Source organism: Pongo pygmaeus, chromosome 2 (genome assembly GCF_028885625.2).
Source record: "Pongo pygmaeus isolate AG05252 chromosome 2, NHGRI_mPonPyg2-v2.0_pri, whole genome shotgun sequence".
Classification (NCBI taxonomy): Eukaryota; Metazoa; Chordata; class Mammalia; order Primates; family Hominidae; genus Pongo; species Pongo pygmaeus.
In genome coordinates this window covers 107,033,382-107,048,732 of record NC_085930.1, presented here as the reverse complement: position 1 = coordinate 107,048,732, position 15,351 = coordinate 107,033,382, and the positions used below count along the sequence as shown (strand labels likewise).

Below are 15,351 nucleotides of genomic sequence, written 5' to 3'. Positions count from 1 at the left end.
CCGGCCGGGCGTAGTGGCTCATGCCTGTAATCCCAGCACTTTGGGAGGCCTAGGTGGGTGGATCACCTGAAGGTCAGGAGTTCGAGACCAACCTGGCCAATATGGTGAAACCCCGTCTATACTGAAAATATAAAAAATTAGCCAGGTGTGGTGGTGGGTGCCTATAATCCCAGCTACTTGGGAGGCTGAGGCAGGAGAATCACTTGAACCTGGGAGGCGGATGTTGCAGTGAGCCAAGATTGTACCATTGCACTCCAGCCTGGGCAACAAGAGGGAAACTTCTTCTCAAAATAAATAAATAAATAAATAAAATAAAAAGGAAAAGAAACTGCTGCCAAACTGTTTTTCACAATAATACCTGTACCATTCTGCAGTCCTGCCAGCAATGTGTGAGAGTTCCAATTCCCTTTCTCCCTGGAACCAGAGGACTTCTCAGAGCTCTTTCTATCCTTGTTCCCTCTTCTGGGTTGCCTTGAGTCTAAACTGGGGATACCAGAGTAAAAATAGAAAATTTAGCACTGTTCAATGGTCATTGGAATTCTGGGGTTTTTCCTCTAATCTACCTGCTGCTGTTTACTTTTCAGAGTCCTCAAACAGCTGCGCCACATATTCTGTCCAGGCTGCATTCTTTGGAGGGACAGGTTAGGGTGTGCTTCCTCCATCTTAATTGGAACTGGAACCCTTCTGTTCTATTTCAAGCCCCAATCATAAAGAAAAATGTAAAAGGTGGTTAAACATACTTTTGGATATGTGAAAAATAATCATGAAATGCTTGCTCTCAGGAGGTGTTGAATAGGCAAGAAGTACATGAGCAGTGTGCACAGTCAGCTGGTGTGCATTGAACCTCCCTAGCCAAGAGCCACAAGCACGCTCAGTGTAAGCCAAAAGCCTCTTTTAAAAAAGCAACTCTCAGATTTCTCAATTTGAGTTTAATACTCTGGGTAACTGAGACTTGAGAAATCAAATTGCTGGCACAGCGTTAAGGCTCGCGAGGGACAAATGTTCCTTTGTTCTTGTTGATTTGCCGAACGTGAGTTGGCTCCTGGGGCAGCACAGATGCCTCACAGGCGGTCAAGTGCGACACATTTGGTTTGACTGAATCAATGTCTTCACATCCCTTCATGCGGTTGTTCTCTGTAAGTGTTAATTAATTTGTTGATTTTGTGAAGTCAAATTTCTAATGGTTATGGAGGTTATGGTTTGTCCAAGTTGGTGCTGATTCACTGGACGCAGCAGCATGAATTCTCTCAAGCACAAGATTAGATGGTGTTTTGGGCTGAGGGGATACAGAGGAATAGAGCTATTTACTTATCAAGAGCTTTCCAACTATGGACAGTCTCCTCATCACACTCCTACTAGGAGGAGCAGTTGTCCTCATTGTAGACACCAGGAAACCGAAACACAAATACTCACAGAAACACATGTTACCTGTGAAGGAATGGGCTAAACCCTAATGACAAGATGCTAACAGTCTCCCAGTAGGTTAGAGCTAGGGAACTTGAACTTCTAGTCCAAAGACAGAAGAAACTTTTCCCCTATGTTTACTGAGGAATAACTTATGTGTAGTGAAATTCACTCATATAAAATGTAGAGTTTGGTAAGTTTTAGCAATTGTATACTGCTATATAATCAACACTATAAACAAGACACAGGCCAGGCACAGTGGCTCACACCTGTAATCCCAGCACTTTTGGAGACCAAGGTGGGTGGATCACCTGAGGTCAGGAGTTTGAGACCAGCCTGGCCAACATGGCGAAACCCTGTCTCTACTAAAAATACAAAAATTAGCCCGGCGTGGTGGCAGGCACCTGTAATCCCAGCTACTGGGGAGGCTGAAGCAGGAGAATTGCTTGAACCCAGGAGGTGGAGATTGCAGTGAGCTGAGATCGTGCCACTGCAATCCAGCCTGGGTGACAGAGTGAAACTCCTTCTTAATAAATAAATAAATAAATAAATAATAAACAAGACACAGAACATTTCCATTACCCTAAAACGTGCCCTCATGCTCCTTTGCCCTCAGTCCCCTCCCCCAACTTGACCTCAGCCAATCCCCAATCTGTTTCTGCAACTCTTTGTTCTGCAAGGTTTCCACTGCAGTTCTCTGCACAGGCCACTTCCTGCACCCTGGGTGCTCCTGCCCGCTCATCCTGCAAGTCCCTCCCCCTAGAAGGAGCCCCAAACCCCCGGCCAGGTCAGGGCACCCTCCTTGTGTGTCCCATTTCAGTGCCTGTCACATGAAGTGCCAGTGCCTCACTCCCTGTTATCTAAAGTCCCCTGAGGAGGGGCCGTGTCTTATCCCAGTGTCAGCCCTTTAGAGTGAAGAAGGATGGGATATTAGATATTTGTTTGTTTGTTTGTTTGTTTGTTTGTTTGTTTGAGACAGGGTCTCGCTTTGTCCCCCAGGCTGGAGTGCAGTGGTACAAACATGGCTCACTATAGCCTTGACCTCTTGGGCTCAAGCAATCTTCCTACCTCAGCCTCCTGAGTAGCTGGGACCACAGGCACGTACCACTATGCCCAGCTAATTTTTTATTTTTTATTTTTGTAGAGACAGGATCTCTATATGTTGCCCAACCTGGTCTCAAACTCCTGGGATCAAGTGATCCTCCAGCCTCAGCCTCCCAAAGTGCTGGGATTACAGGCGTGAGCCACTGCACCCAGCCTAAGTATCTTTAACCCCCTCTTTCTGCCTTATTTTTATCTTTTCCTAAAAGTGTATTTCTAAAGTTATCATTAATTGTGTTTCTTTGAAGCTACAAAACTGGTGATAGTAGCCACTACAGTTCTGCTCATAGTGAGGACAATGACTAAAACAAGTTAAGAAGACAAGGTAGTTTGTTTAAAAGTGAAATGCATTTTTTCTTAGAGATTTTACTTGTTTTCACCATTGTGTCAGCAGCATTTTCCAGCAAAACACACACACACAGCTAGTTAGTTTGTAAAATAACGTTATGCAGATGGAGGTAGAGATGGATGTCACTCTTCAGCCCAGAGGGAGCTCTGCTATTTCTTAGAAAAGCATGTATCTCCCATTTTACACATGTGTGACACCTCCCAGTGAGTGGGCATGGTGAGGCTTATCTCTGACATATCAGAAGTGAAAGAACATAGGACAAACGCTCTTACCCAGTGCTCCTCTGGGCATGGCCCTACATAGGACATGGTTCAACTTAAGAACTTCTACTGTCATCCAAGCTTTCCTAAACAGTGGCCAACAGACCAAGGATAGAGATAAATGAATCTGTCATATACCCAAGAAGCCACACACTCAATATTGTGTGTAAATAAAGATTCACACTTATTCAAGTTTGTCAATGACATTTAATTAGCTCGGACTAATGATGTCCCTATGCCGGACTAATGAATCCCTATGCCAGACAACAGTCAGAAAAATCAGAGGGCCAGGACCAAGCTCATCAGTTATATTTATTCAGAACTTTATAAATTGCAGAACACTTTGACATTTGGGGTCAAACTCGGCCTTCAGAGAAATTTTAAAGATGAGAAAACTGAGGCCAGGAGAACCCATGTGACAAACAGACGGCGCATCAAGGCAGTGGAAACACAGGTCTGGAGTAAACATCTGGCTTCAAACCCCTTTCTCCTTCTACCCTGCCCCACTGTCCCGGTCTGTCTTTCTGAGAGCTGTGGCCCAGACCTCTATGCTGAGTTCCAGACCCATGTGTCAGGCGCCCCTCCAGTGCTTCCCCCTGGGGCTCAGCACCCAGGAAACTCAAACTCCATCCAGCACAGCCTGAGCCCACTCCCCATAGCCTCCTCCTCCTCCATTTCCCATCTGTGCACAGGCAGAGCCAGGGCAGTACCCACTGACAGCCCTTCTCCTTCATTTTCCACGCAGAGTTTCCTGTGAATCTGTCCACTCTTCATCATCTTTGCCCCTCCTGCCCTGGTCACAGCATCTCTCTGGGCTCCTCCAGCAGCCCAGTTCCTCCTCCCCCTGCATCCGCTCTCACCAATCCAGTCTCTGCCCCCAGAACATCTGACAAAATGCCTGTCTGGACCCACCATTTCCCCACTGAAAGCCCTTCCTGGGATAAAGTCCAGATCCTCTCTGGGGCATGCCAGGCCAGCTTGTCCAGGCTCCCATCTCCCCACACTCTTCTGCAGGGGTTCCCACCAGCAAACAGGAACATCTGCAGCCCCTGCTTTTGAGCTTTCTACTATATCCACTCAGCTGGTCTGAAAGTTGAGCAGAGTTTCTGCATGTAATAAGTGAGCATTTTGAGTGTCTGATATGTATAATTCCACACACAAGAGCCCACATGTGTGCATGCACACACACACACACACACACCTCAAAGCAGTTTGCTCTGGGGGTGTCAGGCACTGGAACCATTTTCTCTGATAAACCCCTTTAGTAAAGGGCCTGGAAACTTTCAGAAGTCTGAAGCCTGTCATTCCTCAGATATCTCACCTAAAAGATGAAGAAGGTCATGGCCATCTCATGTGGATATTGTGATAACAAAATGGACTTAGGGGCACAAAATTCCTGGTGCATGTTCCTGCTACCGGAAGTTGAGAAATGATTCCTCTGTGAGGAGGAAGGAACGGCAGAGGCATTTGCCAGGTGCCAGCTTGTGGAAGGCCTGCACTCACATCTCACTGTGTCCTGACAACCAGCCAGCAGCAAGCACTGAGGCCACCATTGTCCTCCCACTTGCAGAGGTCCTGTGGCTGGTCAGGTCTGTCTCATGTCAACGGCAGGGTCAGGATGCCTATACCCTGCAGAGTCTCAGGGATCATGGTTTATGCGGGTTCAGCTTCTATTGTTTTTATTTCAATAGCTTTAGGAGTACAAGTGGGTTTTGGTTACATGGATAAATTGTACAGTGTTTAAGTTTTGGCTTTTAGTGCACTTGTCACCCAAATAGTGTACATGGCACCCAATAAGTGACATTTTATCCCTAACCTCTCTCCTTCTGAGTCTCCAATGCCCATTATACCACTCTGTTTGCCTTTATAAACCCGTGGCTTAGCTCCCACTTATAAGTGAGAATATGCAGTACTTGGTTTTCCATTCCAGAGTTACTTCATCAGGATAATGGCCTCCAGTTCCATCTGAGTTGCTGCAAAAGACATTATTTTTTTCTTTTTTATGGCTGAGTAGTATTCCATTACACACACACACACACACACACACACACAAAGCATTTTCTTGATCCAGTCATCAGTTAATGAGCACTTAGTTTGACTCCATATCTTTGCAATTGTGAATTGTGCTGTGATAAACAAACACATTCAGGTGTCTTTTTTATATAATTACTTCCTTTCCTTTGGGTAGGTACCCAGTAGTCAGAATTGCTGGATCGAATGGTAGATCTACTCTCAGTTCTTTGAGAAATCTCCATACTGTTTTCCAGAAAGATTGTACTAATTTACATTCTTACCAACAGCATATAAGTGTTCTCTTTTCTCTGCATCTGCACCAACACTTATTAGTTTTTTGACTTTTAAACAGTCAAATTGGAGTAAGGTGGATTGGAGTAAGATGGTAGGTATCTCATTGTGGTTTTAATTTACTTTTCCCTGATGATGAGTGATGTCGAGCATTTCTTCATGTTTTTTGGTTATTTGTATGGCTATTTTCTTTTTTAGGGGATGAACAATCAATACACCCGTCGGGAGGTCTTCTGCCGGAACACCTGCCATGATCTCAGGCGTTTCTGGGAAAGGGAAATTGGCAAACAGACTTACTACCGAGAATCGGAGGAACATCGTCTGGGAAGAAGCGCACTGAGAAAGTATGCAGCTTGTTTGTCTACTTTTTAGAATTAATTCATCTTTAAAATACATCTTATAATTTAGAACAGTTTTAAGTTCACAGCAAAATTGAGCAGAAGGTACTAAGAGTTCCCTGAGCCCCCACGCAGTTGCCCCACTATCAACATCTGCACCAGTGGTACCTTTGTGACCGTCGATGAGCTTTCACTGACTTTCAAGTCATTATTCTCTTGTCTGTTTTGTAAGAGCAAAATTAATTTCCCCAGAAGAATGCCAGATGGGCTCTTAGAGGAGGTAATTATTTCAGTTTTCCATGCTTACAGTCCTTTAATTCTTATCTTTATGAACTGGAAAACTCTCTCCTCTCTGTCGCCATGTCACCTTCTAGCACATGAAGGTTACACTAAATGGGGCAGGGGTGGGGGGACAAACACTATGTCTGTGAAAAGCAATCAAGCAAAGGAAGCAGTGCCCAGTTCTCAGCGCCCATTTGGGTGAAAACACAAGCTGGCCTGCGTGGTTCCTGGAGGGGAAGGCGGAGTCTCCCCTTGTGTGCATCCCTGTTCTGGCCCAGTGAGTCTGCCGAGCAGTGGAGTGCAGTGACTCCCGTGGGCAAACGAGGGTCACCTTGCTGTGGAAGCAGTGCAGGCTCGCTGCCCTCCCACACACACTGCAGAAAGCCATCATGGGCTGCAGGGAGGGACCGCCCTTTTGAGCTCTGTCCCCTCAACGGGAACAGCTCAGCCAGCTGTCTGACGAGGCCATGGCTTATGTGTGGTAAGGGAGTATGAGACCTTGTGTGCTGTCCAGACAGCAGCGCCCATGACTCCATGGCCACTGGACTGATGACATGCCTTAATTCACAGGTGGTAAACTTACTGCTGCCTTCCCAAAGCCTCTCCTGAACCCTAGAGGGGAACCCAGCCTTCCACTTACAGAGACCTGCTCAGCCTTATTCCTTACTACCATCCCACCTGCTGAAGTACAGAAGTAGGGCATAGAAAGCTGACTTGGGTGGCCAGTCATTTCTGCAGTTCCTGCCATCTTCGTCCCCCAGGCCAGGCCACTCAGAGTCCTGTATCATGTGTGGGTTCCCTGGGGAGCAGGCAAAAGGCCTCAGGTGAAGTGAAATTGGCCCAAGGAAGATGCAGAAACCAAAGGCTCCAAGAGAGGCACAAGCCAAGGAGTGAACAAAACAGCCTCTGAGGCAAATTGTGCAGGCTGTTAAAATATTAAAAATATATACATGCAGCCGGGTGCGGTGGCTCAAGCCTGTAATCCCAGCACTTTGGGAGGCTGAGGTGGGCGGATCACCTGAGGTCGAGAGTTTGAGACCAGCCTGACCAACAAGGAGAAACCCCATCTCTACTAAAAATACAAAATTAGCTGGGCGTGGTGGCGCATGCCTGTAATCCCAGCTACTCGGGAGGCTGAGGCAGGAGAATCACTTGAACCCCGGAGGCAGAGGTTGTGGTGAGCCGAGATCTTGCCATTGCACTCCAGCCTGGGTGACAAGAGCAAAACTCTGTCTCAAAAAAAAAAAAAAAAAAAAATATATATATATATATATATATATATACACACACACACACGCAGGATCTGTCTATGCATATAACAAAAGAATGCAAGGAGATAAACTTTCTGGTTGATAGGATGGCAGAAGACTTTAGTTTATTTGTTCTCCTCGCCCTCTTCTGATTTGAATCTGGGTAGCCAGGCTCCAGAGGCTCTGCTCTAATTAATACTCTACGTTGTCCCTTCACGAAATGGAATGTTAGTTCCCCTCCCTCTTCTGCACTCCCATTTAACAATCCAGGATCTAATATGGCAGCAGCAATATGCCAAAGGAAGACATTCCTTAGAGGAGAAAAACAAGATGAAAACAAAATTGCAAGAGTGGGCAAGGGTGGGAACAAGCTCAGAATAGTGGTGAACAGCAGAGACGTTGCAGCTGGTTGCCTGGGCTCACCCTTTTGGGTCCCTGGGGTGAGCAACCAAATCTCCCTGGGTCTCAGTGTCCTCATCGTTATTTTCATCATAGAGAAACAGACACTAAAAGAAGTAAGAGGGATGCTGGAGAGTTACTGCCCTTTGAGTGTGGGCAGAGGGAGTGCCGACTTGATCTTCTTTCATTAGCAGATGGAGCACCTGGGCTACTGATGCACACAGGGGTGTGCACAAACCTCCCCCATTTTGGAACTGGTCAGGGAGGCAACACAGATGCTGCCATCTCCCGCCTGTCCACTACAGGATCTGAGAGTTTCTTTCTGCAGTCTTCTGGGGGTCCCAGCTTCAGAGCTGGTTCACTTGGCCCTTGGACACCAGCAGCTTGTTGAGCTGCTGTGCAGATGTGTTGGCATGCTGGTTGGCAGCCCACACTCTGAGGTCCAGCCCTCCAGGTAACTAGCATGGCACCCTCCAATCTCATCTCTCAGGGAAGAGAGAGTTGGGCAAATGTAGGAGAAAGGACAAGAGCATTCTAGGCAGAAGAAATGCCATGTGCAAACACCCCGAGGTAAGGGAACAGTTTGCCCTATTTGTGGAAAGGAGAAACCGCCATTTTTATATATTGCTCGTGTATTCTCCAAAGTCCCTACTGCAGTGCTGAACATATAATAGGTGCTCAAGAAAACCATGCTTGACTGTATCCAAGAAAATCATGGAATTGGATCTTGGATGGGTCTTTGCTGCCTACTGACTTTGGCCCAGCACTCACTCCCATTCCTGGCTTCCTTGCCAGGCTGATCTCCTTTGACCCCCATCCCCATCAATTCTACTCCCTCAGCTGACCCCTCTTCCCATGCTAGTCCTTGAATCACCTAGTCCTTCAGCTTCTGGCTAGGTTCTGTCAACAGGAGATGAGAGGACTGGAGGCTAAGTCTGCCTATTTCTTCCCTACACCCTTCCTGCCCTGGGTCCTGTTTTCTAGCAGTGACTTCATCTCCCCTGGACTACAGCTCCTGCTGCAGAGCCCCTCCTCCATGGCTCCAGGCTCCAAACACAAGTGAAAAGGGACTGGTAGAAAGAAGCTATTGACATTTGGCAACACCTAATGAAAGTAAATTGGATCTAATGATCATTAATATCTGTTAACATCAAAAAAAGAGAGATACAACCAGACAGATTTGATGGCCATCCATTATATCACCCGTAATGTAGTTTTGTCAAAAAAAAAATCCAGATCTAATCAAACTTCTAGTGCTAGCCACTAGTTAACAGCATATACAGGAAACAGAGGAATGGGTTACAGTCACACAGAAATACAGTCAGCAAAATTCAAACTGTGCATACTCTGCAGAACAAACAATCTGGTTTCAAAAAAAGAAAACAAAAACTGCAGGGGAAGGGGAAAGATGAGGGAGAATTTCCAGATTAAAGAAAACCTAAAAGATATAGCAACAAATAGGAATGTATGCGCTTTATTCGGGTCCTGATTCAACCAACCTAACGTTCAACATTAAAAGACAATCAGAATTGTGAGCCAATGGAATATTTATTTGATGATATCAAGTACCTCTGGTTAATTTTTTAAGTGTGATAATGGCAAGGTAGTTTCTTTTTAAAGGAGTTATTATATTTAAGGACAAAATAGCTAAATGCAGTTATTTTGTTTAACATGCAGGAGAAGGGAGATATGGGAAACAAGATCAGCCTTAAGCTGGGGAAGCTGGGGAGTGGCTACAGGGGAGTTCTTAGATTACTAGTTTCTCTACTTTTTTGTATGCTTGAAATCTTCTACTATAAAGGTTTTCTAAAAAGTGTTATCTTGAAAAACAAGAGTGCAATTTCCCTTTCCCTTCTTCCTCACCACCTCTTCACAATCCAAGTAGTTCCATCAATTTTTTCTGTATGTATTTTGAGGCTATTTTATTAGGTGCATGCATATTTAGAAGTGTAATATCTTCACGGTGAGGTGAACATTTTTATTATTAGGCAGTGACTTTATCCCTGATGATTTTTTGTTTGAAGATCTTTTTATCAACAGACTTTATAACTGTATTAACAGACTTTATATTAAGTCTATTAATATAGCCAAACCAACCTTGTTTTTATTAACATTTGCCTTATATATCTTTTTTCCGTTTTCTTATTTTCAACTTATCTCTGTCCTTATAATTTAGATGTGTCTTTTTTAAACAGCACATAGTTGTCTGAGCACGGTGGCTCATGCCTGTAATCCCAGCACTCTGGGAAGCCAAGGCAGGTAGAACACTTGAGTTTGAGACCAGGCTGGGCAATATGGCAAAACTCTGTCCCTATAAAAAATACAAAGATTGGCCAGGCACGCTACCATGAGCCTGTAGTCCCAGCTACTGGGGGGAAATGGGGAGTGGGGCTGAAATAGGAGGATCACTTGAGCCTCGGGAGGTCGAGGCTGCAGTGAGCCGTGATCGTGCCACTGCAATCCAGCCTGGGCAACAGAGACCCCACCTTCTCAAAAAAAAAAAAAAAAAAAGTACATAGTTAGATTGGATGTTTTTCTAATCTGACATATTTTAGTATAAATTGGTGAGTTTAGTCCTTTTTCATTTATTGTAACTGGCTTGTTTCTACCATCTTAGTTACTTAGAGTGCTTTATGATTTCCCTTTTCTGTATTTCTTTCTATTTTTTTCTTACTCTTTGAATTGATATCCATATCTCCTTAATAGATAAGAACTATTTTACTAGTTTCTTCTGTCATCTTTATCATTGTCTTCTTTTCATTTTCTTTGGGTTTATTCTTTTCCAGAGATGTTCTCAATTTTGATCAAGTCTAATTTATGAGAAAAATTTCTTTTTTTTTTTTTTGAGACAGAGTCTCACTCTGTCGCCCAGTGCAGTGGCTCGATCTTGGCTCACTGCAAGCTCCGTCTCCCAGGTTCACGCCATTCTCTTGCGTCAGCCTCCTGAGTAACTGGGACTACAGGTGCCCGCCCCCGTGCCCAGCTAATTTTTTGTATTTTTTAATAGAGATGGGGTTTCACCGTGTTAGCCAGAATGGTCTCAATCTTCTGACCTCGTGATCCACCCACCACGGCCTCCCAAAGTGCTGGGATTACAGGTGTGAGCCACCGCACCCGGCCGAGAAAAATTTCTTTTATAGATTTTGCTTTTGTTGTATCTAAGAAGGCTTTGCCTATCCCAAGGTCACAAAGATTGTCTTCTGTTTTATTTCTAGAAGTCTTATGAATTTAAGTTTTACATTTAGATTAATAATATCTTTTGACTTAATTTTTAATATAATGTGAGGTACAGACTGCAGTTCACTTTTTTTGCACATCCAGTGGTTCCAGCACCATTTGCTGAAAAGACTATCCTTTCTCCACTACATTGTCTTTGCACGTTTGTTGAAAATTAATAACTCATCTATGTGTAGGAATGTTTTTGGACCTTTTCTGTCCCATTGATCTATTTGTCCATTGGCCCAAATGTCACACTGTTTTGATTACTTAGGTTTATAATAATTCTTGAAGTCAGGTGGTGTAAGTCTTACAACTTTTTCAAAATTGTTTTAGTTATTCTAGGTTCTCTGCATTTTCATATGAATTTTGGAATCAACTTGTCAATTTCTGTTATGTAAAACAGCCTGCTGGTTTGATTGGGATGGAATTGAATCTATAGGTCAATTTAGGGAGAAATGACATCCTAATAATATTTAGAGTATCTGATATATGAACACAATATATACGTCCCTTTATTTAGGTCTGTTTTAATATCTCTCAGCAATGGTTTGCAGTTTTCAGCACATAAGTCATATATATCTTTTGTCAGATTTACCTCTATTTTGTATTTTTGATACTATTATAATTGCTTTTTTTAAATTTCAATTTATGGTTGTTTCTTTGATTTATGGGTTATTTAGAATTTGTTATTTAGTTTCAAAATGTTTAGGGGACTTTCCAGATATCTTTCTGTTATTAAGTCTAACTGAATTATTGCAGACAGGGAACATATTGAACCCTTTTAAATTTATTGAGACTTGTTTTATAGCCCAGAATATTTTCTATCTTCGTAAATATTCCATGTATGTTTGAAAAAGAATGTGTGTTCTGCTGTTGTTAGGGAGAATATTCTATAAATATTGATTATATCAAGTTGGTTGATAGTGTTGTTCAAGTGTTTTATATCCTTATCATTTACTGATTATTGAAAGACAGGTATTGAAATCTCCGCTATAATTACAGATTTGTCTACTTCTCCTTGCAGTTCTATCACATTTTGCTTCACGTATTTTGAAGTTCTGTTATTAGGTACATAAATGTTTCAGATTGTTATATCATCTTGATAAACTGACCCCCTTATTACAAAATGACCCTCTTTCTCTTTGGTAATATTTTTTGCTATGAAATCTACTTTGATATTAATATAACCACACCAGCCTTCTTTGATTAGGTTTAGCATGGACTATGTCTTCGTCCTTTTACTTTTAACCTATTTTGTCTTCATATTTAAAGTGGATTTCTTATAAGCAGCATATATTTGGATATTGTCTTTTAAAAATCCAATTTGACAGTCTTTGCATTTTTATTGCATTGTTTACACCATTAACGTTAATTGGTATGATTTGTTTTAAATCTACCATCGTGCTATGTGTCCTCTATTTCTCTCATCTGTTGTTTATTCCCTTTTTCTCTTTTTATGCCTTGTTTTGGATCAAGTGAGTATTTTTTATGATTCCATGTTATCTCTTCTGTTGGCTTTTTAACTATTGTTCTTTGTGTTTAGTGGTTGCTTTAGGATATATAATACACATCCTTAACTTATCACAGCCTGCCTTCAGGTTATATTTTATCACTTTTTGTGTAGCATAAGAACCTTACAATGGTATATTCTCATTTCTCCCCTCTTGGCCTTTATGCTATTGTACAAAGTACAACTTTACTTCTACACATGCTATAACCCCACAGTACATCATTAACAGTTTTACTTTCAACGGTGGGCTATTTTTTTTTTTTTTTTTTTTTTTTTGAGACAGAGTCTTATTCTGTCGCCCAAGCTGAAGTTCAGTGGCACAATCTCGGCTCACTGCAACCTCCGCCTCCCAGGTTCAAGCAATTCTCCTGCCTCAGCCTTCTGAGTAGCTGGAACTGCAGGCACCCGCCACCATGACCAGCTAATTTTTGTGCTTTTAGTAAAGACGGGGTTTCACCATATTGGCCAGGCTGGTCTCGAACTCCTGACCCTGTGATCTGTCCACCTTGGCCTCCCAAAGTGCTGGGATTACAGGAGTGAGCCACTGTGCCTGACCACAGTGGGCTATTTTTAAAGAGATTTAAGTAGTTTTAAAAAGTATTAATATATAACCACATCGTTGCTTTTCAGATGCTTTTCATTCTTTGTGTACATCCAGATTTCCATCTTGTGTCACTTTCCTTCTGTTTGAAGGAATTCCTTTAACATGTCATGTAGTGACAGTCTGCTGGTGATTTCTTTCAGTTTGCATACGTCTAAAAATATCTTTATTTCCCCTCTGCTGTTGAAAGATAGGTTTGCTGTGTAAAGAAATCTAGACTGACAGGTTTACTCTCCCTGACTTTAAGTATATTTTCAAAGGAAAATCCAGAGAATTAAGATTAAGTACTTCTAACAAAAATGAGAGCCTGTTTACTCTCACTTATATAAATAAATAAATATGAATAAATTATAAAAATATATATATATATATATTTAAACTTGCATGTCCTCTGCATGCCTTTTAAAACCTGAACACATACACGCAATTTCAGGGGCTGGGAGGACAGGAAGAAAGCTCTCCTGAACCAACAGCCATGGAAATGAATGCTCCGTCTGTGTGTGTTTGGTTTCTATTTTCAGGCTCAGAGAAGAATGGAAGCAGAGGCTGGAAACAAAGCTGAGGCTGCGGAACAATCCAGAAGACACTGAAAAGAGGACAAATGTTGGCTGAGAGCTTCCTGCTTAATTGACAAAAGAAGATGCAAAACACTGAGGTCACTTTGCTAGAAGTCAATGCAAATTCCTGAGTCCCTTTGCTATACCAATCAGCTCTCGCACTATTGTTTCCCCACCTGGGAGAGGACTTACCTGTAAATCCTTTCCCAGTGTTTGATGGCAGTTATTGGCCAAGTCAGTCCTCTGTGCGTGGGCGCCAGATTATTATCCCAAATGTCTCTAAAGATAGCTTATTTAATGTTGAAGCTTCATGCAGCATTCCTTGCTTCTATATAATTATCTTCTAATTTTGAAATCCAAATATTTTAAACTCTAAACACACCAAGAGGAATCCTCAACCTTCATGGTCAAACTTTAAACACTGCACAGTGATATTGCCCCATCATTTCACCTAGGAAACACAGCTTTATGGAATTCTTGTTTTCTTTTTATGAGAAGAGAAATGCACCTATCTGCAGAAATTTTAAAAATTTTATCAATAGTCAAAGTACAGTTTGAAAATAAATTGATCTAATATTCTTTTTTCTTCACATAAATTTAATTAGCTTTTTCAAAAATATGTTTACCAAGAATAATATCAGAATAATTTTAATAAAACTTGGTTGTCCTGTCATCACTATGCACATGCCTTCATTTTATTGCTTTATTTTAATCTCTGCATGTTTGCACTGGTTGGCTCTCTGTCAGCCCAGCCAAAGCATATCTGGCCACTCCACAGAGTGTTTACCACACAGATTCTGGATTTTGAAATGATACAGCCACTCCCTTGCCATCTCTCAAGTTCAGAAGCACCAGGGTTTGATGCTTCCAAGAGTGCAAACAGTAACTGGGCCTGAGGCAATTATTTTAACCAAGGGAAGGGAGAAGAGATGCAATGATATAAAGTCCTGGGTACTTGCTGGCTGTAAGCAGCACCTGCAAGGCCTTATATACTATACACAGAGGCAATGTTTATGGCAGATGCACCTGACAGCAATAACAAGATAACAAGTTAAGCAAATACACTGAGAATGACATTATGGTCTAAGAAGAATGTGTGTTCGGAGTCCCAAGCTAAGGAATCCAGGAGTGGCCAACCGGGAGTTTCATACCTTAACTGTGAAGGACACCTGAACCCCCAGCCATCCTTTGGAACATAGGTTGTACAGGGGATCAAAGCCTTCTGTTTTGGGTTAGATGGTGGTTGCTAGGTGGAGGGTGCTAAGTGAAAATGCTATATAAACTGCATGCTTTTTACAAACAGTAGTGGTTCTCTTGTCCAGCCCGCTGCTACTGGACCATCCCCATGTAAGTTCCCCCAATAAACCCTATGTCTCATTTGCTGTCTCTGAGTGTCTTCTTTGTCTTCTCAGACATATTGCCATTCCATTGGAGTCAATAGGAGCCTGGCTTGACATAATATTACTAGGAGATGCAGAGAGTCAGGCTGGCCAATTCTGCCAGTGGTGAGTGTGGTGTTGCAGTCTTCTAAATATCCTAATACAGCATTAAGTATTTCCATCCACATCCCTAGGGAACCCATTAGGCTTCATCAGGCCAATGGGAACCTCCCAGAGGAAAGCAGGACTGGGGGAGTATTTCCCCAGCTTCCACACTTAATATGATCCAAGGAACAGGGCTTAGAGCCCTCTCTCCCTCTATGGTCTCTTATTCAATCTTGGATTCAATTCAACTAATAAATTACAAATTCGAGCTGGGGAAATTTGAGAATGTTTAG

General features: G+C 42.6%; 1 protein-coding gene across 1 annotated transcript; it reads left to right on the top strand.

Annotated features, from left to right (window-relative positions):
• The first annotated feature begins 962 nt into the window (after positions 1–962).
• FAM240A (family with sequence similarity 240 member A) lies at positions 963–14,953 on the top strand. Its single transcript, XM_054481960.1, has 3 exons — positions 963–1,136; positions 5,617–5,762; positions 13,539–14,953. The coding sequence occupies exons 1-3, from the start codon at positions 1,104–1,106 to the stop codon at positions 13,627–13,629; spliced, it is 270 nt and encodes an 89-aa protein (XP_054337935.1). The 5' UTR covers positions 963–1,103; the 3' UTR covers positions 13,630–14,953.
• The last annotated feature ends 398 nt before the right edge of the window (positions 14,954–15,351 follow it).